Source organism: Lissotriton helveticus, chromosome 2_2 (assembly GCF_964261635.1).
Source record: "Lissotriton helveticus chromosome 2_2, aLisHel1.1, whole genome shotgun sequence".
Classification (NCBI taxonomy): domain Eukaryota; kingdom Metazoa; phylum Chordata; class Amphibia; order Caudata; family Salamandridae; genus Lissotriton; species Lissotriton helveticus.
In genome coordinates this window covers 111,117,328-111,142,228 of record NC_136060.1, presented here as the reverse complement: position 1 = coordinate 111,142,228, position 24,901 = coordinate 111,117,328, and the positions used below count along the sequence as shown (strand labels likewise).

Genomic DNA, 24,901 nt, shown 5'->3' with positions numbered 1-24,901 from the left:
CAGCATCCTGGCTCAGCGCTGCGGTTCTGTTTAAGACCTATCAGCTTATCTCTATATCCAGACGATATGGTGCTATATGTCATAGAACCCCATAACTCATGTTGCTCCACTAATTTAAGAATACATCCAATTTGAACACTACGCTGGGTTAAGCATTAACTAGTCAAAGTCAGTAGTCATACCATTAACTCCACATACACAACAGTTCCCACTTGACTTCCCTCCGGATTGGTGCGATGACCCCGTTAAGTAACTGGGAATTTGGGTCCAGAGGGACCTGGACTTGGTAATCCAGGAAAACTATGGGAGAGTGATATCTCAACTGGAGGAACACGTCACCAGATGGATTAGATTCCCACTGTTGTTAGCAGACAGAATAGCGCTTTTAAAAATCATAGTCCTCCCATGGGTCCTGTACTTGTTCATCAATAGTCCAATCACGCTACCTCTTCATCTACTTAACCCAATACGTTCTCATATGATAACCTTAATATCAGCAGACAAACATCCTAGAATCAAATAGGCGGTGCTAACACTAACATATGCACAGGGAGCATTTTGAACACCAGATCTCTATTTGTATTACCTATGCATCCAAGCACAATTTGTACACGATTGGTATCACTCTCTGGAGGCTCTAGACCATCACTAAATGTGGAAAATCTACTGCTTGAACCTACCACTTTCAAGAAAGAAAGATCGATGGCCCAATTCTTTTCAGGCAACGCAGTGAGAATCTGGAACTCACTTCTGCCTCAGCTCCGGACCACCACCTCCTCCCAGGCCTTCAAAACTGACCTCAAAGTTCTCCTCCTTCAAAGACACTTCCAAAGTTAATTCACGCCCTGACTATTATTTGAAGGAAGACCCTTTAGTATAGAAATTTATATTCTCCATGACTATGGAAGTGCCCTCCCAGTGTGTTCGTGTGGTTTGAGAGACTGCCATTTATTGCAGTAATACCCTTTTACCTGGGTTTGGTACTCTTTTGTAACATGCACACGTCACTGTTCTCTTGTAACACACTGTTTGCTACCTCTTATACTTTGTTTGCATTCGATACTTGCACAACTGCCACCATTGCCTACGTAACGTTTGTTCTTGTGTTTGAGCGTCCTCCATTTATTGCAGTATTATACCTCTACTTGTACTTTGTACGCTTTTGTAACCTGCACACATCACTTTTTCCTCCTGTAATGCACCGTTTGCTACCTCTTGTATTTTGTTTGCTCACGATTGTCACTTTTGCCTCATGTAATGTAACTTTTGCTCTTGTAATTTGTTCACTTGTAATGTTCTCATGTTTCAGTTCTGTTCCTATTGTGAAGCGCTCTGACACCCTGGGGTAAAGTCAGCGCTATATAAAAACGCATAAATAAATAAATAAATAAAACTTAGCAGTAGAATCGGATGACACACACCCCCTTCCGCTCACAACCATTCTGACGCAAAAGAGAACAGGTATCCCTCACTCAGAGATCAACACTGTCAAGTGCAACACAATGGCTTGGCAGACTCTTAGCGCCTGGGCCCATAAGTCACTGTTCTATGCACCGGCTCTTCGCCACATGCACCATCCGGACTTATCAGTCACACATGACACCGGTAGCCCGATCCTATCGAAAGATACCAGCCTCAAAACAATGGGAGATGTGTTCCCAGGTGTGTCATTTATATCACTCCTGGAGTTTTCCTCTGGACAACCATAAACCTTTCACCTTACTTTTACATACTTTCGTCTGAAGGGAGATTTGAAAATGCTATATTCGTCTTTTCCTGCAGAGCCCGCTACTCTTGGATCCCTCCAAACTATGCCTTCTAGCTCAACACGTAAACTCCTTATCACTATACTATACAATGCAACCCTAATGGACAGGCACAGTGACATGCAACATGCCCTTGACAGTTGGAATGGAGTATTAGATACGCCTCTCACTGCAGATGAATGGGTTTTCTGCTGCGCGCTCACTGGAATGCCCACTCCTAACTAATCTCCACATCATACACTTCAAATATCTCCGACAAATGTACCACACACCAGCCAGGTTGATCAGTTATGGGTCACAAGCAGATGCTAATTGCACGAGATGCTGATTTTCTTCATTTGGCCTGGTCTTGCGGCACAGGCAACCACTTCTGAACTGAGGTAACAGATGCCCTCACAGTTATGGTGTCAGAGTTTGTACCCCATGCCCCACGGCTGTGCCTTCTAGGTCATATTAAACTGCTTCAACCCCCAAATTGACATTTTGCGGCAGAAGCATTATTGATCGCAAAGCGAAAAGTGGCTATGAATTGTGGACAGAAATGTATCCCTAAGTTAAAACACTGGATTCAATACACAGTATATTTCAAAGAACAATTGGAACTTTTTGCTAAAGAATTACCATCATCATCATAACAAAAGGCATTTGAAGCCCACTCACAGCCTATCTGTTATTCTCCTCTGAAGCTCCATAATTGACTATGATAAATGCCCTACTGTACTGATATTAATGGGATGACTGGCTATGTGGGATGTATACTTCAACATCCTGCGCATGCTACGTAAGATCTTCCGGTGGATCCCCACCGAGACCAGGAAGACGGTCACCCAGGCCCTCGTCACCAGCCGATTGGACTACGGCAACTCCCTCTACGCCGGAACCACCGCCAAACTCCAGAAGAGACTCCAGCGGATCCAGAACGCCTCAGCAAGACTCATCCTGGACATCCCCCGACACAGCCACATCTCCGGACACCTGAGAGACCTGCACTGGCTCCCGGTTAACAAAAGAATCACGTTCCGACTCCTCACCCACGCACACAAAGCCCTACACAACCAAGGCCCAAGATACCTCAACAACCGCCTCAACTTCTACACTCCCACACGCCAGCTTCGATCGACCAACCACGCCCTCGCCGCCGTCTCCCGCATCCGAAGAGCCACCACAGGAGGAAGGTCCTTCTCCTACCTGGCCGCCAAGATGTGGAACTCCCTCCCGACCCACCTCCGCCTGACCCAAGACCACCTCGCCTTCAGGAAGCAGCTCAAGACCTGGCTGTTCGAGCAGTAGCGGACCCCCCCTCCCCAAGCGCGTTGAGACCCTCCGGGTGAGTAGCGCGCTATATAAATGCTATGATTGATTGATTGATTGATTATACTAAATGATTAAGTGACCATGTTGAGCTCTACTTGTATATGTGAAATGTACTAACACATTCCTTCCAGCTGCCTCTGTAAATGTAAGTAGTTCTATGAATACAAATTGATAAATACAAGTTTACAAATGTATAGCTTGTAATTTTAAGTGCTTACGAATGTTTTATCTAATTATTTATAGTAATTTATAGTGTGGTAGTGGGTTGCTGGGCTTACAGATGCTAGGGTGGGAAGTTAATTAGTTCATACCTAGGGAAAACTAGCAAACCTATACAATTTTTAAAACTAGACAACTAGGGGAGTCCAGGGTTGTGTGCCGTGCATGGCTCTCATGAGGTTTTTTTACCCACAATGCTATGCAAACCTCCAATTTTGCCTGAAATCACGCATTTTCCTTACATTTCTGTGATGGAAACGTCCACAATCCACACGAATCGTCAAAGTTCCTACTACCCAGCATTGCCCCACTTGTACTGATAAAAAGATTTTACCACATGTGTGACTGGGTCTAGTGTTTGAGGCAGGTTTGGTTCAAACAAAGGTAAATGGGAGCCCTTGCGTCAGGTCTCCCATTGGCCTCGGTTTGATCTGCAACGAAGACCCCACAAGCCTTTCAAATCCTGACTTTGTGTTTCCCTGGAACGAGCACTCTTAACTTGTAATGCCTAACAGACTGGATGGCATGTCACAACTACACCTTGTAACCCTCATTCGTTTGTGAGAGTACATGTATATCTCTTGCATATATGGGTTGGAAAACTCCTTCCAAATCATAGTTTGTCTCTTGAGAACTTGTGAAGTAATAACAAACCGAGTGCCTTTGTTTCACCTCATGGCTTTGGAATAAAGATGTTGGGCTCTAACTTGCTCCCAGCCTGGTTGAACAAAAGGGATGCTGATGGCATTTTAAGTACGGCATTTGTGCTGGGCCCAGCTCCAAATTAAAATAAATTATCTCTCACACTCTGTAGGTTGCAGCTCTAAACGTAAAGCAGACCAAGTGCAGGTGCATCTCAATATGTTTCAGGGTTCATTACCTCTTGCTCATGGGTTACAATACGCCACTGCAGAGACACTTTTTTTCATTAGCGGACTGGAGAGGAAACATGTGCGCCCTAAATAGAGGAACTGCAGTGATTGGAGGATTAGGTGCAATACTTGGCATAAATGATTGTGATTGGGTAAATGGGGATTTAAAAGTGAGCTTGGCGGGCATCTCAACTCATTCCGGATTTATCGAGCCGGAAGCGAGGAACTTGGCAATATTCTGGACAAGAATGGTAAGAGGGAGGTTTGTTTTAAGACATCACCGGATATATGCTTCTAAAAATACGTGGTGACTTTTAAATGACAATACTAAGGTATTTTTGTCATTGTTTGTGTTGCAGTAGATATATGGTCTTCTGGTAAAGACTTGGGGAACGTAGAAATAGTACTGTCCGGGTTTCTTATATGAAGCTCTCTAAGAATTCGAGAAACTGGGATATGGTGTTAGTCTTGGACTTTTGAATAAGAAGCGATTAAAAGGTGAGCAGATGGGTAATAGAGATGGATATTTTTTGAGGTTCTTTTTACTAGAGAAATAAAGGGTGTAAACAAACTAACATGTACTCCTTCTGTATACATTTGGATTTGTGCACACAATGAAGATTTGGTTACTAAGAAGGAACTCTTTTATCTGAGATACGGTTTAGTTGTGGAAAGTGAACAAACAGGAATTAAGGTGAGCCAAGGGTTTTCAGTCATTACACGGTTGAGGTGAGGCAACTAGATTAGTGTGGTATAGATGTCTAGCCTGTTAAGTTAATTTAGGAAGCGTGATATTTTTTGTTTTTGACAGACATTTCACATTTGGGACCAATTTGTTGCAACAGAAATAAGACTCAAGGACAGATATCGACATGTGGATTCAAAATGGTTGGAGGTGAGATTACTTGGCCTTTGTTCCTGGTGGTATCTTTTTCAACGAGGGTCATGCGTGCTGTGTATACATAGATCATAATGATGAGGTTCAAGATTCTACCCTTAGATTCACCTAATATTGGGAAGCTGATAGCGAGAGATCTACTAAGGCAGAGTTTCAATTTTAGGAATCAACCTTCTGCTTTAATGTATGTTTCTTGTAAGGTTTGTTTCTCCATGGTATGAAGGCAGCTTTATTAAGTTTTTTAGACCTACGAAAAGATTTATAGATTGTTAAATAGGCAGAGTAGGAATTGAATGTTCCAGTCGATACCATCCGTTTTAGTTTATGTATATATGGTCAAGCTGTGATGTTCAATTTGGATGTTTATGTGCGGATCATGATTTTGTATTCTTTACTTTACAGCTCTGATGATGTCGCAGATGGGGAAACGCATCGGCTGTTAATTTGTATGAACTGTTTTTCAAGTTGGCTGACATTGATGATTTGACTGAATAAAGAAAAGAACTGCACATCATACTACTGGAAGATCTTCTTTTGGACTTTTTATGATTTTGAAATGTGATAACAATAATTTGTTGTAACATTAAAGCGCTCCTTCTGGACTAGGGTGTTTGTAGTGAGTAGTGGTTGGTGACGATGAACCACTAGAAGTTGAGCGTGTCCATAGTAAATAAATAGGTCTTAGATTAATAATAAATAGCTTTCCAGTGCACACAGTAGTGGACCCTCGTCGTCTTTTTGGACTTTACAAGTACAATGTGAGCAGTAAATCTTCACGAGATGTAGGTTGCCAGATCTAAGGGGTTTAGGCTGGATAGGAAGACGCTATGTACTACATAGGGTCATTTGATAGGTATTATCTGTTATCCCGAGAGCCAATGCAGTGAGTGACAGGCTAAGGAAATATGATTAAACGTGCACAACACACAGGCAGTCTTACTAATATGTGTTGAATTTTCTCAAGTGTTAAGACTACTGGCTCCAAAGGTAAAGGCAGAAGGTGTTACCATAGTCAAAGTACAGGAGAATTGACGTACCAACCATTATGGTGCAATGATCAACAGCAATAATTTGTAGATGTTTGCATAGCAACTGAAGCTTTAATAAAACACTGTGCAAAGGCCCAATAGAGCTGAGCTTCTGGTCCCCATTGAATAGGCTACCCCAATTGTCGGCATTGGCAAATGGAACTGGCATGATACCCAGAAGCTCGGGACATAATCTGCTTGACCAGCAGTCTCCTCAAACTATCAGGACCAATTGGGAAACATCACTTACAGCGCAACTTTTACCACGCAATGCTTTTACATCGCAGCTTTTACAACGCAAACCATTACAACGCATTGCGCTGGGGGGCGCTCTAGGATAGGGAATAAGTTTAATTTACTGTCCAACACCTTCCCTAGTGTCCACGGAGACTGGAGTTGGAATAGTAAATTAAACTATTCACTATCCAGCACCCCAAAGCGCTATGCGTTGTAATGGTATGCGTTGTAAAACTCGCGTTGTAAAAGCATGCGATGTAAAAGCATGCATTGTAATGTCGTACATCCGGACCAATTTAATGAGGTTTGTGGCAATCCAATGGATGGTAACCAGGCACTGCTCTAGAGGCCAATTGAACTGTTATTCATCTGATCTACTTTCAGCAGGAAACGTAATATCACCAACATAGCAAGGTGTTTTAAAGATGTAGAACTGAGGTAGAGTCCCCACCCCCAAAATATACACAAAGAGAAAACAAGATAGGAGAGAGGGCTGAAACTTATGGAGCCCACTAATGTTATCACCTTTCAGGAGCATTCAATAGATGGCAACCAACTAGTATCTCAAGGTACAGGGTCACATTGCGGCCAATGTTTATGACTGTGCAAAGCTGCATCAACATCCAGTTTGCTTTTATTTCATGCATGTCTAGGTTCAAGCATTTGAGCTTTGATGTTTCTGCTGCTCTGGAGCCAGGATGTCTGGTAGCTGGTCCCTGAGAAGTCACAATTAATACCACGCAGGGAACTCAAAGGGTGCAGTGGACTCTAATTCTTCAAATTGGAAAGAGGCTTCAGGAGTCTGTAGAGCCCTTTGATACCTGACCCATGGCAAAGTGACTTTGATAAAGACAGATAATCTAGTCTTGGCAGTATATCTATATCAATCACCATGAGAAATGCTTAAAGATGTTAACAATAATGACAGGCCACATTATTGCTTGGGCAGTGCCCTAAAGGCAAACTTGTCAATTCCCACACATCAGGGAAGTGGGCAGTTCTTGAATGGACAGGCTACGTTGTGTTTTCCATACTTCCCAGCTGTTGATCCACTGCTCCTTAGTCTTGCAGGCATTATGTACCAATTTTGTGTGTCCTTATATTTATTTATTTCCTACCAGGTACAATGCTCAAGTCACCTCTTTTTGTTCTAGGTACTTGGACTACTTGGTATGGGGCAGATACACCTATTTCTTGCCTTATATAGTATGCCCTAGTTTCCATTGATTGCTTTATCAGGGGAGGAGTCACAGGTTAATACTGGTGGTCTCGAGTTTACCCACAGAAACTGTAAATCACTTTTGCAGAGCCTAGTAGCCTATCCCCAAAATATGCCCCCTTTTGATCTGTTCCGCTTAGGAGAACAGAGGGTTCCAATACTTTGACCTCTCTAGGAACATAAGCTCCGGTTTAGTAACACTTTGCACCGGGTTTATGTTACAAAAGTGAAACAGACTGGCACAATGTGGTGAGTTGGGACTTAGCTTCCAGCGCAAAACTTGCTTTTAGTTGGAAAGTAACCTTAAATTAATGTAAAGTAGTGCTATGCACTACTTTCTGCTACTATCCCTCAAGGGGATATACCATGTGTTGTACGTGGGCGTTCCCAGTGCCTAGGATCACAGTCAACCACCAAAGGTTCTTTAAACAAAGACATATCTACTAAAAAGGATGGAAGGGCTTTGCTCTTAAAATATACAGCTCCTCTATGCAAGTGTATCTTTGGACAAATATTTTATTTTCTCCAAACGTTTCAACTTTGGCATGTGTGCTGTACTATACTGCCCAAAATGGTTCTGTCGGGTGGTAGCAAGAATTATTTTAAAGGAAGGCTGGAACAGCTCAGAACACAAAAGCAAACCTCTCTGAGAAAAACGTTTTTTATAATAAAAACAGGGAACACAATACACGGGAATAACTTCATTCCGTTTTGGTTATGATAGATACTTAAAACATGTGATTAGTGACTGTGGTGAACAAAGTGACTAGTGCATTGCATATAGTGACACTTATATACAAAATTATACAGTTGAACCTAGCGGGGGGATAGGGAAGGGGTGTTATCTTTCGTTAGAAGGCCAGTATTACAAAGTCAGTATTCCAATGAAATAGATAGTTAATGTCCAAGTTCCTGGAGGTATCTTGGCCAGTTATGAGCGTCGATGTTTCGACCCTATTGCGTCCCAATTGGTGGTCGCGGCGGGTCTTTATCAAGACAAGGGGTGGGAAGGACCTGGAAAGGAAGGGGTGTAGATAGATAATCATCGTCACAAATGACAAAGGTAGGTCGAAATTTACTTACAAAGGGGTCTGGTAGGGTGGGAATAGAATCCGGAGGGAAGCCTGTAGGTCAGCCTGGATAGAAAATGGAACTGGTTTGAAACCTTATTGTACTGACCAGATCAATATTGAGAGGTCTAATGGAGGATAGGCGATATTTAGAAGTGCCTAGGTGAATTACGCGGAGTGTTAAAGGGCAACTAAGGTTACGCGATGCTGGATGTGCTTAGGTGATTTACAAGGAGAGCCCAGCATTAACCTATAGGGGTCGGCAATCTAGGTGCCCAAATTAATTACGCTGGTGAGTAATCTGCAAAGCAGTGGGACCGGCAGGTGGCTAGCTTACCCTCGGTACTGCGAACTACGGTAGTAATGCTGGCGGTCAAAGCGATGTCAAAGCGCCATCCGAGCTGTCAGGGTAAAGCTCGAGCAGAAAGAATGAGCCCGGGAAACTCAAGGACGATAAGTATGCTCATTGCTAGGCAACGCGGGTCGGCGGTTCTGACGCGCCGCGGCTGGCCCAATCAAACTAGGGGCATAGGACTAGGAGACGTGAGGCTCATCTCCTCGAGGACGTGTAGTACGTCGGTTGCCAAGCAACTCAGGAGCGTCAGTGTGATGCGCCATGACTGGCCCATGGTATGTATCGTGTCATACGTCACGAGGTACTAGTGGAGGGGACCAACTTAAAATATTTAAAACAAGATTTCAAGGTTAGCAATTGCAGCAATACAGGGAATTCAAATATACATTCGCAGGAACCAACATACAGAATTACATTGTTCAAGAGAGATTTGAAAGTTCAGAAAGGAGTTCATGTTAAGTCCAAATGACCAGATTTTACAGGAGATTCATATACCAAGATTACAGTAAGCCCATTTGTTTGGAAATCTCCTCGTGTTCATTCAATCCATGACTAACAGAGTTAAGGGTGTGGATCCATTTACACTCCTTTCTATTCAATGCAGTGGACAAAGAGCCCCCTCTTGGGTTTGCATTAATTCTCTCCAAGATGCGCCAGCGCATACTGTCAGGATCATGGTTTTGAGTTACAAAGTGGTCCACCATGGGTGCCCCTTGAACCTTGCAACGAATTCTACTCATATGCTGCAGTATGCGAGCCTTCACCTTCTGTGTCGTCTGTCCCACGTAGGGTTTGTTACATGGACACAGAATGATATATATGACATTGGAAGTGTTGCAGTTTGTCAGGGAAGGCAATGTATATGTCTTGTTATTGTGAGAGAAGGAGGGTCCATCAATGCACAAGGGACATGCTTTGCAGATACTACATTTGAAGTGTCCTTTCATGGGAGGTAGACCCAGATGATCTCTGAGGGTTGCTTGTTTTGGTGGTTCAAGGAAAGCTTTCACTACATTATCCTTTATATTCCTACCTCTTGAATGCAAAGAGTGGACCTTCATCGGTATTGAGCTCGGATGCCACCAAGTTCCAGTATTTCTTCATTGTTTTCTTCATGATGTTACTCCGTGAGTGGAAGGTAGTGACACATACTAGGCTGGCAGTGGTGGGTTTCTTTTCTTTAGGGTTCAGTAACTCTTCTCTCGGACAATACCAGGCTATTTTCTTGGCACGTTTGAGAAGCCCTAATGGATAGCCACGTTCACGTAGGCGATTTGTGAGTGTCTCACACTCCTTAAAAAAGTCTGTTTTTTTGGTGCAGTTACGCCTCATCCGTAGATATTGACCGAATGGCAGGTTGTCACGTAAATTACGCGGGTGGTGAGAGTCGTATTGCAGTAGGGTATTTCTCTCCATGGGTTTCCTGTAGAGATCACATAGTATTAGTCCATCTTCTGTTTTGAACAAAATATCGAGGAATGCAATGCTCTTTTTGTCATAGCTTATGGTGAAATGAATGTCTTTACACCTTGCATTTAACCAGAGGAAGAAGTCTTTTAAATCAGCTTCCGTGCCTGTCCAAATCATGATCACGTCATCGATATAACGCTTCCATATCGATATCGAATTGATGAATGGATTCTCTTCTGTATACAGGTGTTGTTCCTCATACTGGTCCATGTACAAATTCGCCAAGCTCGGGGCATAAGTCACACCCATTGCTACTCCTTTGCATTGCAGATAGAACTGTTGTTGGAAAACGAAATAGTTTCGCTTCATGGCGATCTCAAGGAGGTTGATAAGGAAAGTAGTTGGTATCCAATGCGGTGCAGGACGTTTATCCAGTATGTCCTGTATGACCTTGATTGCATTGTCTTGGGGTATCGATGTATACAAAGAAGCAACATCTAATGTCACCATGAACTGTGTGGCTTCATCACATGGTTGCCCCTCCAGTAGTTGGATGATGTGCATCGAATCCCTCACGTAAGATTTAGTTTCTGGTACCAAAGGTTGCAGAAAGTGGTCAATGAATTGGTTCACAGGTTCTAATATGGATCCACAACCGGATATGATTGGTCTTCCCGGCGGGACTATTTACACCTTAGGCAAGGTGTAAATAGTCGGAATCCGGGGTTCTTTTTTGATTAAAAAGTCTCTTTCTGGTGGACTCAGGAAGCCCTTGTTGACACCATCCTCTGCCAAGGTTTCAATCAATGTTTTTATACTTGCAGTGGGATCTCTCGGTGTTAGCTGGTAACTTTCTCTTGCAGCAAGTTGACGTTTGATTTCAGTTACATAGTCATCTGTATTTTGTAGTACCACCGCTCCCCCTTTATCGGCTGCTTTTACGATGATGGAGGTATTGTTGCTGAGCTCTTTTAACGCAAGGTTCTCTTCTTTTGTGATGTTGTATTTGATATAGTGTCTTTCTTCAAGACTCATCATCACCTCGTGCATTACTATTTGTTCGAATGCCAATATCCGTTGGCTCATACAATAGGAGCCAGGAGTGAAGGTGGATGGTGGTTTGAACGGAGTCGCTGCCATTTTGGGAGTATAGTCATTCCTGCCAAAGTAGTATTTTAGCCGTACTTTGCGGAAGAATTTCTGCAGTTCCAGTTTTGTTGTGAAAGCGTCTGGCCTGCTGGTAGGGACAAATGAAAGACCTTTGCTTAGAACACTTCTTTCAGCAGGCAAAATTTGATGGTTGGACAGATTGATGATGGGATCCGTGAGAGGATGGGTTTCCGGTGTTTGGACTCCCGTGTGTTGAGCAAGGTTATTCTGTATGCCTTCTACCATAGCAGTTGGTAACGGGGTCATTTGCCGCGGCAGTTCTGTTCTATCATCTGCGTTGATTTCACAGGGGATATTTAAATCATCCCTTTGTGCAGTGGCTGTCTCTAATATTGCCATATTCGCATTGCTGCTGGTGGCGTTACCTTCTCCCGCTTGGGTTACCATCTGTAGGTATGTTTTCGGGTTGAGATCTCCCCATGTCCTTCTGGTTGGTAGAATCTCACTCTCGTGTTTCCTCTCGGAGCCCCTCTTGGCTTGTTCCATGTTCTTCTTGGTGTCCAACCTTGTTGGGCAGTCCCGCCTCGGTTGGGTGGGCGGTAGCCTTGGTCTAAAAAATGTTGTTGTGGGACCTGAGGTGGTTGCCTGCTGGTGGATGCTCCTTCTTGTTCAGACTCAGATCCACTGCCTGCTGATGAGTCAGAGAATGTTGCGAACCTCCTAGGCCCTTGTCTGCCTCTGTTGGTAAAGAAGCCTTGATCGTCCTGTTGGTAATATTCGTCCGCAAGGTACGGGTAGGTGACTTTTTTGTCGTAGTTGCGGATGTCTTTGCTGAGTTTATCCAATTTTCTATTCAATGTCACTGTGTTAAACTCTGCCAGTGTCTTTTCGGCTTTTTCCAATGCTTCTTTGGCGTTTAGAAGCGCTCCGTCTTCCAGTATTTCCTTTTTTAGGTCAGTGATTTCTTGTGTCAGTTTTTTGACGTAATCTATGGCCGTTTCCACCCCTAGCACCATCCAGTGCCTGGAGCAGTTATTGGCCACAAAGCTGAATCCTTCCCTGAATTTCGGCACGTCTATGAAAATTCCAGGCTCGTTTCTGACTTGTAAGCCTTTAGGAATTATGTTGGATGCAAGATACTTGGTGAGAACGTGTCCATGGAGACGGGATAGAATTCATTTCTTTTCAAGTCTTTCTATTTTGAGCAACTTTTCGTTGAGTGTTACATCAGCGGTTGTTCTCTCTGAACCAAGAAGAAAGCTGGAGGAACTTTGCTCCTGTATCAATTTTGCTATGTAATCTTCACTGTAAGACAAGGTTTCTTTGTCTGACATTCTCAATTTAAGTAAGGTGCATTTGAGAAAGGTTTTAGGTAAGAATAAATCAATGTAATGAACCCTCGCAAGTCAGCACTTGCAAAAGAATGTTTTACAAAAAAGGGGTAACCCTGTGTCCCTCAGAACCTGGGTAAGCGTGATTAACAACAAAATGGTTCTGTCGGGTGGTAGCAAGAATTATTTTAAAGGAAGGCTGGAACAGCTCAGAACACAAAAGCAAACCTCTCTGAGAAAAACGTTTTTTATAATAAAAACAGGGAACACAATACACAGGAATTACTTCATTCCGTTTTGGTTATGATAGATACTTAAAACATGTGATTAGTGACTGTGGTGAACAAAGTGACTAGTACATTGCATATAGTGACACTTATATACAAAATTATACAGTTGAACCTAGCGGGGGGATAGGGAAGGGGTGTTATCTTTCGTTAGAAGGCCAGTATTACAAAGTCAGTATTCCAAGGAAATAGATGGTTAATGTCCAAGTTCCTGGAGGTATCTTGGCCAGTTATGAGCATCGACGTTTCGACCCTATTGCGCCCCAATTGGTGGTCGCGGCGGGTCTTTATCAAGACAAGGGGTGAGAAGGACCTGGAAAGGAAGGGGAGGAGGTATCAGAGAGGTGTAGATAGATAATCTTCGTCACAAATGACAAAGGTAAGTCGAAATTTACTTACAAAGGGGTCTGGTAGGGTGGGAATAGAATCCGGAGGGAAGCCTGTCGGTCAACCTGGATAGAAAATGGAACTGCTTTGAAACCTTATTGTACTGACCAGATCAATATTGAGAGGTCTAATGGAGGATAGGCGATATTTAGAAGTGCCTAGGTGAATTACGCGGAGTGCTAAAGGGCAACTAAGGTTACGCGATGCTGGATGTGCTTAGGTGATTTACAAGGAGTGCCCAGCATTAACCTATAGGAGTCGGCAATCTAGGTGCCCAAATTAATTACGCTGGTGAGTAATCTACGAAGCAGTGGGACCGGCAGGTGGCTAGCTTACCCTTGTATAGTGTTCCCTGTTTTTATTATAAAAAATGTTTTTCTCAGAGAGGTTTGCTTTTGCGTTCTGAGCTGTTCCAGCCTTCCTTTAAAGTAATTCTTGCTACCACCCGACAGAACCATTTTGTTGTTAATCACGCTTACCCAGGTTCTGAGGGACACAGGGTTACCCCTTTTTTGTAAAACATTCTTTTGCAAGTGCTGACTTGCGAGGGTTCATTACATTGATTTATTCTTACCTAAAACCTTTCTCAAATGCACCTTACTTAAATTGAGAATGTCAGACAAAGAAACCTTGTCTTACAGTGAAGATTACATAGCAAAATTGATACAGGAGCAAAGTTCCTCCAGCTTTCTTCTTGGTTCAGAGAGAACAACCGCTGATGTAACACTCAACGAAAAGTTGCTCAAAATAGAAAGACTTGAAAAGAAATTAATTCGATCCCGTCTCCATGGATACGTTCTCACCAAGTATCTTGCATCCAACATAATTCCTAAAGGCTTACAAGTCATAAACGAGCCTGGAATTTTCATAGACGTGCCGAAATTCAGGGAAGGATTCAGCTTTGTGGCCAATAACTGCTCCAGGCACTGGATGGTGCTAGGGGTGGAAACGGCCATAGATTACGTCAAAAAACTGACACAAGAAATCGCTGACCTAAAAAAGGAAATACTGGAAGACGGAGCGCTTCTAAACGCCAAAGAAGCATTGGAAAAAGCCGAAAAGACACTGGCAGAGTTTAACACAGTGACATTGAATAGAAAATTGGATAAACTCAGCAAAGACATCCGCAACTACGACAAAAAAGTCACCTACCCGTACCTTGCGGACGAATATTACCAACAGGACGATCAAGGCTTCTTTACCAACAGAGGCAGACAAGGGCCTAGGAGGTTCGCAACATTCTCTGACTCATCAGCAGGCAGTGGATCTGAGTCTGAACAAGAAGGAGCATCCACCAGCAGGCAACCACCTCAGGTCCCACAACAACATTTTTTAGACCAAGGCTACCGCCCACCCAACCAAGGCGGGACTGCCCAACAAGGTTGGACACCAAGAAGAACATGGAACAAGCCAAGAGGGGCTCCGAGAGGAAACACGAGAGTGAGATTCTACCAACCAGAAGGACATGGGGAGATCTCAACCCGAAAACATACCTACAGATGGTAACCCAAGCGGGAGAAGGTAACGCCACCAGCGGCAATGCGAATACGGCAATATTAGAGACATCCACTGCACAAAGGGATGATTTAAATATCCCCCGTGAAATCAACGCAGATGATAGAACAGAACTGCCGCGACAAGTGACCCCGTTACCAACTGCTATGGTAGAAGGCATACAGAATAACCTTGCTCAACACACAGGAGTCCAAACACCGGAAACCCATCCTCTCACGGATCCCATCATCAATCTGTCCAACCATCAAATTTCGCCTGCTGAAAGAAGTGTTCTAAGCAAAGGTCTTTCATTTGTCCCTACCAGCAGGCCAGACACTTTCACAACAAAACTGGAACTGCAGAAATTCTTCCGCAAAGTACAGCTAAAATACTACTTTGGCAGGAATGACTATACTCCCAAAATGGCAGCGACTCCGTTCAAACCACCATCCACCTTCACTCCTGGCTCCTATTGTATGAGCCAACGGATATTGGCATTCGAACAAATAGTAATGCACGAGGTGATGATGAGTCTTGAAGAAAGACACTATATCAAATACAACATCACAAAAGAAGAGAACCTTGTGTTAAAAGAGCTCAGCAACAATACCTCCATCATCGTAAAAGCAGCAGATAAAGGGGGAGCGGTGGTACTACAAAATACAGATGACTATGTAACTGAAATCAAACGTCAACTTGCTGCAAGAGAAAGTTACTAGCTAACACCGAGAGATCCCACTGCAAGTATAAAAACATTGATTGAAACCTTGGCAGAGGATAGTGTCAACAAGGCCTTCCTGAGTCCACCAGAAAGAGACTTTTTAATCAAAAAAGAACCCCGGATTCCGACTATTTACACCTTGCCTAAGGTGCACAAGGGGTTAAATAACCCGCCAGGAAGACCAATCATATCCGGTTGTGGATCCATATTAGAACCTGTGAACCAATTCATTGACCGCTTTCTGCAACCTTTGGTACCAGAAACTAAATCTTACGTGAGGGATTCGATGCACATCATCCAACTACTGGAGGGGCAACCGTATGATAAAGCCACACAGTTCATGGTGACATTAGATGTTGCTTCTTTGTATACATCGATACCCCAAGAAAATGCAATCAAGATCATACAGGACATACTGGATAAACGTCCTGCACCGCATTGGATACCAACTACTTTCCTTATCAACCTCCTTGAGATCGCCATGAAGCGAAACTACTTCGTTTTCCAACAACAGCTCTATCTGCAATGCAAAGGAGTAGCAATGGGTGCGACTTATGCCCCGAGCTTGGCGAATTTGTACATGGACCAGTATGAGGAACAACACCTGTATACAGAAGAGAATCCATTTATCAATTCGATATCGATATGGAAGCGTTATATCGATGACGTGATCATGATTTGGACAGGCACGGAAGCTGATTTAAAAGACTTCTTCCTCTGGTTAAATGCAAGGTGTAAAGACATTCAATTCACCATAAGCTAGGACAAAAAGAGCATTGCATTCCTCGATATTTTGTTCAAAACAGAATATGGACTAATACTATGTGATCTCTACAGGAAACCCATAGAGAGAAATACCCTACTGCAATACGACTCTCACCACCCGCGTAATTTACGTGACAACCTGCCATTTGGTCAATATCTACGGATGAGGCGTAACTGCACCAAAAAAAACAGCCTTTTTTAGGAGTGTGAGACACTCACAAATCGCCTACGTGAACGTGGCTATCCATTAGGGCTTCTCAAACGTGCGAAGAAAAGAGCCTGGTATTGTCCGAGAGAAGAGTTACTGAACCCTAAAGAAAAGAAACCCACCACTGCCAGCCTAGTCTGTGTCACTACCTTCCACTCACGGAGCAACATCATGAAGAAAACAACAAAGAAATACTGGAACTTGGTGGCATCCGAGCTCAATACCGATGAAGGTCCACTCTTTGCATTCAAGAGGGGTAGGAATATAAAGGATAATGTAGTGAAAGCTTTCCTTGAACCACCAAAACAAGCAACCCTCAGAGATCATCTGGGTCTACCTCTCATGAAAGGACACTTCAAATGTAGTACTTGCAAAGCATTTCCCTTATGCATTGATGGACCCTCCTTCTCTCACAATAACAAGACATATACATTGCCTTCCCTGACAAACTGCAACACTTCCAATGTCATATATATCGTTCTGTGTCCATGTAACAAACCCTACGTGGGACAGACGACACAGAAGGTGAAGGCTCGCATACTGCAGCATATGAGTAGAATTTGTTGCAAGGTTCAAGGGGCACTCATGGTGGACCACTTTGTAACTCAAAACCATGATCCTGACAGTATGCGCTGGCGCATCTTGGAGAGAATTAATGCAAACCCAAGAGGGGGCTCTTTGTCCACTGCATTGAATAGAAAGGAGTGTAAATGGATCCACACCCTTAACTCTGTTAGTCATGGATTGAATGAACACTAGGAGATTTCCAAACAAATGGGCTTACTGTAATCTTGGTATATGAATCTCCTGTAAAATCTGGTCATTTGGACTTAACATGAACTCCTTTCTGAACTTTCAAATCTCTCTTGAACGATGTAATTCTGTATGTTGGTTCCTGCGAATGTATATTTGAATTCCCTGTATTGCTGCAATTGCTAACCTTGAAATCTTGTTTTAAATATTTTAAGTTGGTCCCCTCCACTAGTACCTTGTGATGTATGACACGATACATACCATGGGCCAGTCATGGCGCATCACACTGACGCTCCTGAGTTGCTTGGCAACCGACGTACCATGCGTCCTCGAGGAGATGAGCCTCACGTCTCCTAGTCCTACGCCCCTAGTGTGATTGGGCAAGCCGCGGCGCATCAGAACCGCCGACCCGCGTTGCCTAGCAACGAGCATACTTATCGTCCTTGAGTTTCCCGTCTCATTCTTTCTGCTCAAGCTTTACCCTGACAGCTCGGATGGCGCTTTGACATCGCTTTGACCGCCAGCGTTACTACCGTAGTTCGCAGTACCGAGGGTAAGCTAGCCTCCTGCCGGTCCCACTGCTTCGCAGATTACTCACCAGCGTAATTAATTTGGGCACCTAGATTGCCGACCCCTATAGGTTAATGCTGGGCACTCCTTGTAAATCACCTAAGCACATCCAGCATCGCGTAACCTTAGTTGCCCTTTAGCACTCTGCGTAATTCACCTAGGCACTTCTAAATATCGCCTATCCTCCATTAGACCTCTCAATATTGATCTGGTCAGTACAATAAGGTTTCAAACCAGTTCCATTTTCTATCCAGGTTGACCGACAGGCTTCCCTCCGGATTCTATTCCCACCCTATCAGACCCCTTGTAAGTAAATTTCGACTTACCTTTGTCATTTGTGACGATGATATCTATCTACACCTCTCTGATACCTCCTCCCCTTCCTTTCCAGGTCCTTCCCACCCCTTGTCTTGATAAAGACCCGCCGCGAACACCAATTGGGGCGCAATAGGGTCGAAACGTCGACGCTCATAACTGGCCAAGATACCACCAGGAACTTGGACATTAACCATCTATTTCCTTGGAATACTGACTTTGTAATACTGTCCTTCTAACGAAAGATAACACCCCTTCCCTATCCCCCCGCTAGGTTCAACTGTATAATTTTGTATATAAGTGTCACTATATGCAATGCACTAGTCACTTTGTTCACCACAGTCACTAATCACATGTTTTAAGTATCTATCATAACCAAAACGGAATGAAGTAATTCCCGTGTATTGTGTTCCCTGTTTTTATTATAAAAAACGTTTTTCTCAGAGAGGTTTGCTTTTGTGTTCTGAGCTGTTCCAGCCTTCCTTTAAAATAATTCTTGCTACCACCCGACAGAACCATTTTGTTGTTAATCACGCTGACCCAGGTTCTGAGGGACACAGGGTTACCCCTTTTTTGTAAAACGTACTATACTGCCCAGCACCTATAAACACTTGGAAGAAATGTAAACTATGTCTATGCATAGTATTTTGTACTGGAATGAAAACACTTTCAATATAAAATCTATGCTAGACATCAAGCACACACCTTTGCGTAATTGTGCAAAGGTGTGTGCAAGGTACAAATCAGCTTAAAATACAGCAATCTAGTGGGAAAGAGAAAATGTGAAGTATCTTATAAGATAAGGTGCAGTTCTGTTCTATCTCTTTCATGCAGTACATCAACGTCGTGTGAAAATGGGTTATTAGTTGGGGAGGATGTGGGTCCATCCCAAGTAATCAGTCCAAAATTTTATAAAATCCAACACACAAATTTAATAAATAGGCCTAGGCTCAACCCCTGGTAGCTATGGCACAGAGCAGATAGGCCTACCTTAAGCAACATTTGGTAAGTATCAATGTGTGCCAACAGAACATTTTGGACCACAGCACATTAACACCTTGCCTGCGGCGCCGATTCTCCCCCGGTGCTGAACATTCCAATTGCGGGTGTGGTCATGAAGGAACTGTTCCGTCATGAGCACAGCGTGACCGATGCTCATGATGGAACGTTCCGTCATGAGCATCGAAGGGGTTAAAAAAAATACCAGGTTCTAAAAATGGAGAAATGTTTAATTGGAAAAATCACGCAAAACTCATTAATAATAAGGGGAACTGAAGAAATCAACTTTTAAAGTTTTAGGGCACAAAGTGCTAAGAAGTCATTGTTCACGGTTGACCGGGACCTAGATATGAGTTTCAGGCCAACGGCAAGTGAGTCATCCCAGTACCATCCGGCTTAGCCTCTGAAAAGACACTGTTGAAGCTTATACTTAGTGAAGCAATCTTTAAGTCAGATAGCCATTAAATGAGGTCCCACTGAAGCTGTTGGTTCTGGCGGAAAAAGCTCAGCGTGGAAAAAGTCACATTTCCTGGCTGCTGAAGTCATCTCAACATGTAGATAACTTTTACACCTTTGCCCGGTCATGATTTCTACCATTGGGCCTGATTTAGAGTGTCAGAAAAGTATACTTCTGATTTTAGCAAAGGGTAACTACATTACAAATATTGCATTCACCTTATTACAAATGGCATAGGATATCATGCGCTTGTATTAAGGCAGTTGGAAAAGGTTTTACATTTGTGCTGTAGTAACTCATGCACTAAACTCTGAATCAGGCAGGCCCTCAGTGTCTTTTCTGAAGCTCAAATTCCACCAGTGAGGGAAGCCTAGGGCTGTTTCTAAAAAGACCTCTTGAAATCGGATACCTTTGCTGCGAGGTCCCTCTGAGGCTCAAGAGGCGTTGGAAGTCCACAAATTGGCTAGGTGCCCACATGCCAGACTTTCTTGAGCAATTTCCCTAGGTCACTTCTAAGACTCTCAGGACATCAGGGAAATCACTTAGGGAGCCACCAGCATGGTCCAGTTCAGGTTCATGTTTTCCTTTGATTGGTCCATCCTGGAATGCTGACATGAGCCAGGTGCAGAGCTACACACTTATCATTACCTGGAGCCAGCATCATCCCAACCTGCTGTGAGGAGCCACCACATTGCAAAATGACATGTCTGTGCTTCAGAGGAAATATTAACTATAAAAAGAAACCACACTGGCTTCCAAACCCAGACAGTGGCTCTACATCCCTTGACTGATTATACTATATAATAGTGGTTCCAAAACTTCCAACGTTTGTTCCAGTTTCAAATGCTTCACTGCTGGAGGAAAACAGGTGCTGTGTTTCTGGACTTGTATTGCAGACAGCCAGTCTCTCTAAGGTGAGGGGACACTACCTGGTTTCTACAGGTACTGCTGGAAGAATGTGTGGGTCTGTCAGTAACCCTGGAAGCTGCCTGCCTGCTGAGAGCGGAGAGATGAAAGCCATGTCTTACAGGTGACTCATGAAAGAGAACCCAGCTACCAAACTCGGTATGAGGTATAGCCAGAAGGAGTAGAGGAAACATGAGAGAGCACTGACAAGAGCTGTGAAGTGTATTGAGTGCCGTGGTCTACCTGCCTGAATGCTGAGTTAGGTCAGTCTGAAGATCTATTGTGTCCAATTTGGCAGTGTCTAGCCTACCTTCATAGCACTTCTGTAATTACACTGGCACTACAGACCAAAGGAAAAAGATCCTTTTGCCACAACTGATTCAGAAGACTGCTGGAGATGTCTTCATGGAGCTGCTGATAACAGGCTGACTGCAAAGAGAAGGAGGTGGGGTTGCCCAAACGAGCACTGGCGAATGCAACAGCTCAGCTCATTTGCTGACCAACTCAAGCTTGATAATCTCAACTGAACACCACATTAAGTAATTCGATATGCCTGAGAGGCACTGACTGTGAACTTTTAGTGGTACAATTTAATGAACATAGCTGTTCCTGCACAAGAACTAAATAGTTGTTTACTGAGGACAGACCTTCAGGTCACAGAATGCTAGGAAGCTGCTTCACTGCAACAAAATGAGCCTGCACCTGTGCTTCCACGTTTATGCCTCTGTAAAGAACCCAGTAAACTGGGTAGTTCATCCCTGTAGACTTCCGTGTCTACCTTATTAAGTTCTGCTGTGATTAAAAGACATCGTTATTTCTAAAAATATAAGCTTTGGGCTGAGCATGACATTAGTCGATCTTTTAGGTGAGTACTTGGGTTCTGCGTTTCTATCCCATACTACCTCGCTGAGACACCTTAGACTCTACATTACGAGTCATGAGAAGAATGGAAATACTTGGCCCAGTCTGCAGACCCATAGTTGGACAAACCTCAGGACACCATTGCCGACAACCTCAGCAATCACATTTGGGGCCCAGTAGCCCTTGACTGCACTGTGGTTCCCCGAATGTGGTCTGATACCTTTTCACTCAGTTTTCGAAATTGAGATTACAGGGGTGTCTGACACTCCAAACTATACTGAAAATATGAGTATATTTGCAAATATTGACTTAGGACTGTTGCTGAACAAATGCTTGATATGTAAGCGTTCTTGTTATGATTTTGTTGAACAGGAAGTAGTAATCCATATTGGTTAAATTTGCGGCATATTGCTTTATTTTCTTTGAATAATTACTGTCTTTGTTCCCAGATTTTGACAATTAGTGTACACTAAACTTAATAAAACCTCTGGTTGCCTTCAGTCATAGAAACAAAACACCTATGTACAGTGTTACATAATAGAATAGTTAATGATTTTTAGGCATTTCTTACTAGCATAGAATTGTATTTCGTTGTGTTGAAAATATCCAAACTTATCCTTTCATGGATAGTTACTGCACCCAAAAACCAATGGCCTCAGACAAGGTGTAGGTTTCGTATTCTGCAACCCACAGCTTTTACATATGCACCTACATTAGGCTCAAACTTTCACTTACATTTTCTGACGAATTAATGGCATACTTAACATTAGTAACACTATGACAACAGTTGTAAGCAACCACATTTTACCAATATCATATACTGTGGTGCTAGTGCTAAAGCCGCATTAATTCACGGACATCACGCTATGTCTGCAGCATTGTGTTATGAGAGAGTTGTTTAACTTATTATAATGGACAGTATTCACAAATGTAATAATAAAAAACCTGTTGAGCAGGGATACTAACAAGGTTGTTTTTGGCAAAGTTTCCAATGTTGAATAAGAGATCCGCCTTGCTATGTGACTGCATTTGAAGATGAAAAACTGCCCACTCCACCACGGGGCTCTTTCCAGTGTATCTGGATAAAAACAAAGCAGGACAATAGTATTAGCAGATAAAAGCATTAGAACTATGTATTATATAACAGAATAACAGAGGACGTAGATAAATAACCACTTGTTCACTTTCAAGCTGACATTTCTTTTCTCTTCAGCCTGTACAATATCCCAGTACGCATTGAAATATGTAATCTGGGACAAAGTGTGACGTTTTAGAATTAAAAACAAGCGTTTTGACCCATGGATCCCATGTATATGTAGGTTCACTTCCAATTTTTCTAACTGCTTTTTTTTACCTCCACTATGACCTGTAAAGTTGCCTCATATGATTTTGTTTTCAGTTTTGCAGAAACACTTTTTAGAGTGAAGGGAATGGTCAATGTCATAAGCTCATGACAATCAGAGTCAGTCTATATAAGACCATTTTTTTCAGAGGAGTGAGGGATAAAATGCCAGGAAAAAAGCCACAGTCTGCAACATTGGAATCGACTGCAACAATGGCATAATAGTATTGTGCAGTGGGATAATAATTATAAGTATACTATATTATCATTTATTAGGTCCAGACTAGTACTAGCAACGTAAGTCCAAACTTGGCATCCGTGTAACTTAAAATCCTGTATTGTTGTATTAAACACTTTTAGAACTTTTGTAGATGTGTCTAGCTTGTTTTGAGTTGGGAGCACACAAATGACTACTGTTCTGTTTTTTTCGATAGTATATTGAATTATAGATATACAACAGTGAATAACAGGGATGTTTCTCACCAGGGGTTTCTGAGTGACATCAAATGAGACAAAATAAGAAAAGCTTGAGTTGTCTACGATGCCACTCAGAGTTCAAAGGTAAAAAAGATCCACTTTTTCCCTTCTTCAATTTTATGTTATGTATTGCCCCCAAAATCACCAGCGAATGCTTTCAGCAGGACCACAAGGGCAGTTCTTCGCTGTCCCAAATGTAAAAAAGAAGCCTGGCCTCATGCCGCCCACCACTCCACCCTCTGTAGCTTAACTTCCCTCTCCCTTCTGTGCTCTCTGATGTTCATCAGAGCAGAGAGACAGTGCTGTGCTCACAGTCTCTCTGAGAGCTCCGCCAAGGCAGCCTGGAGCTTCTTTATGACCTACCAACTATTCCCTCCCACCATTGCTACATCATAGCAGTGACAAATACTATTTAGAGTCTGATGTTCATGCTAGTCAACCTTTGTGAGGGTGATCCATACCAAAATATCTTCATTCTAGAGAACTAACACCACTCAAAGCTCTGCTCTCAGAAACGGCAGGCAGGTGTCGCTTAAATTACATCAGGTACCCTTTCACCCAGATTACATCACACGGTACACCATTTCCCCGCACCCATAGCCCCTTAGATGTCCCTTAACAATCTCATTTTTGCTGCTGATGGGATAAGCTATATACAAAGGGTAGAAACTAAAGACAATAATATGGTCTCTTTGTGCATCTTTTACTTTCTGAACCTCATGCAGCCTCATAACACCTGGGACCAGGAGAATCAATGGCAATGCCAGAGGTTGCAACCACTACCCTTTGCTACCCATAATTGAGGTCCGAGGCTCTACGTAAAACGTAGTAATATTAAGAGCTTAGATCCAGGAAAAGTATCAGTAAGTACCAAGGATGTGTTCTTGTTAATATCTAGACTCACTTAGAACTCTTTTCTCTGCGAGATCTGCTCCTGATTTTGCAGATTCACTCGTTCTGCTCAGTGGCGTAATGAAACTTGAGGGGGACCCCTGGCAAGGTACATGGAGGGGGGCTCCCTCCGGACTTAATCAGGAGATCTCAGGTCATGGTACTGTGCTGAGGGGGACCCTGAGCTTGTGGGCCCCCCGCACAGCAGGGGCTGCGGGGGCCTATGTCACGCCGCTGGTTCTGCCCTTGATAGCATGGACATTCACTGCGAGCTATGATACTTATCATACATTGAAGCATTTACGAACTGTTTACACATCTGCATTTAATTGCCTGCTCAGAACTACATTATAACCCCACCATTCACCCATAACAGGAAATTACATCCGTACATTTGAGCCATAACTTTTTACATCTGAGTTTTGGTACTACAAGACTAGATGAATAGATAGCAAGCTTCTTGGGTCCCTTTCTCCTGAATGTTGTTCTTCTGATCATTTATGCACATGTGTGGTACAGTGCTTATATTGCATTGCTCTCTTCATTACAGGAAATCAGCAATCTAGCCGCATGTTACTATGATTATTAACACAAAGTGACATAAATGTAATATAATATATGACATAATTTTCTTATTGC

General features: G+C 43.1%; 1 protein-coding gene across 1 annotated transcript in view; it reads right to left on the bottom strand.

The window, feature by feature from the left end:
• Window positions 1–24,901, bottom strand: part of LOC144821751 (uncharacterized) — a 1,041,341-nt gene that overhangs the window by 916,068 nt on the left and 100,372 nt on the right. Inside the window, exon 3 of the mRNA XM_078678951.1 lies at window positions 22,519–22,630. Coding sequence (XP_078535077.1) covers window positions 22,519–22,630 — 112 coding nt within the window. The remainder of the gene's footprint in view (window positions 1–22,518; window positions 22,631–24,901) is intronic.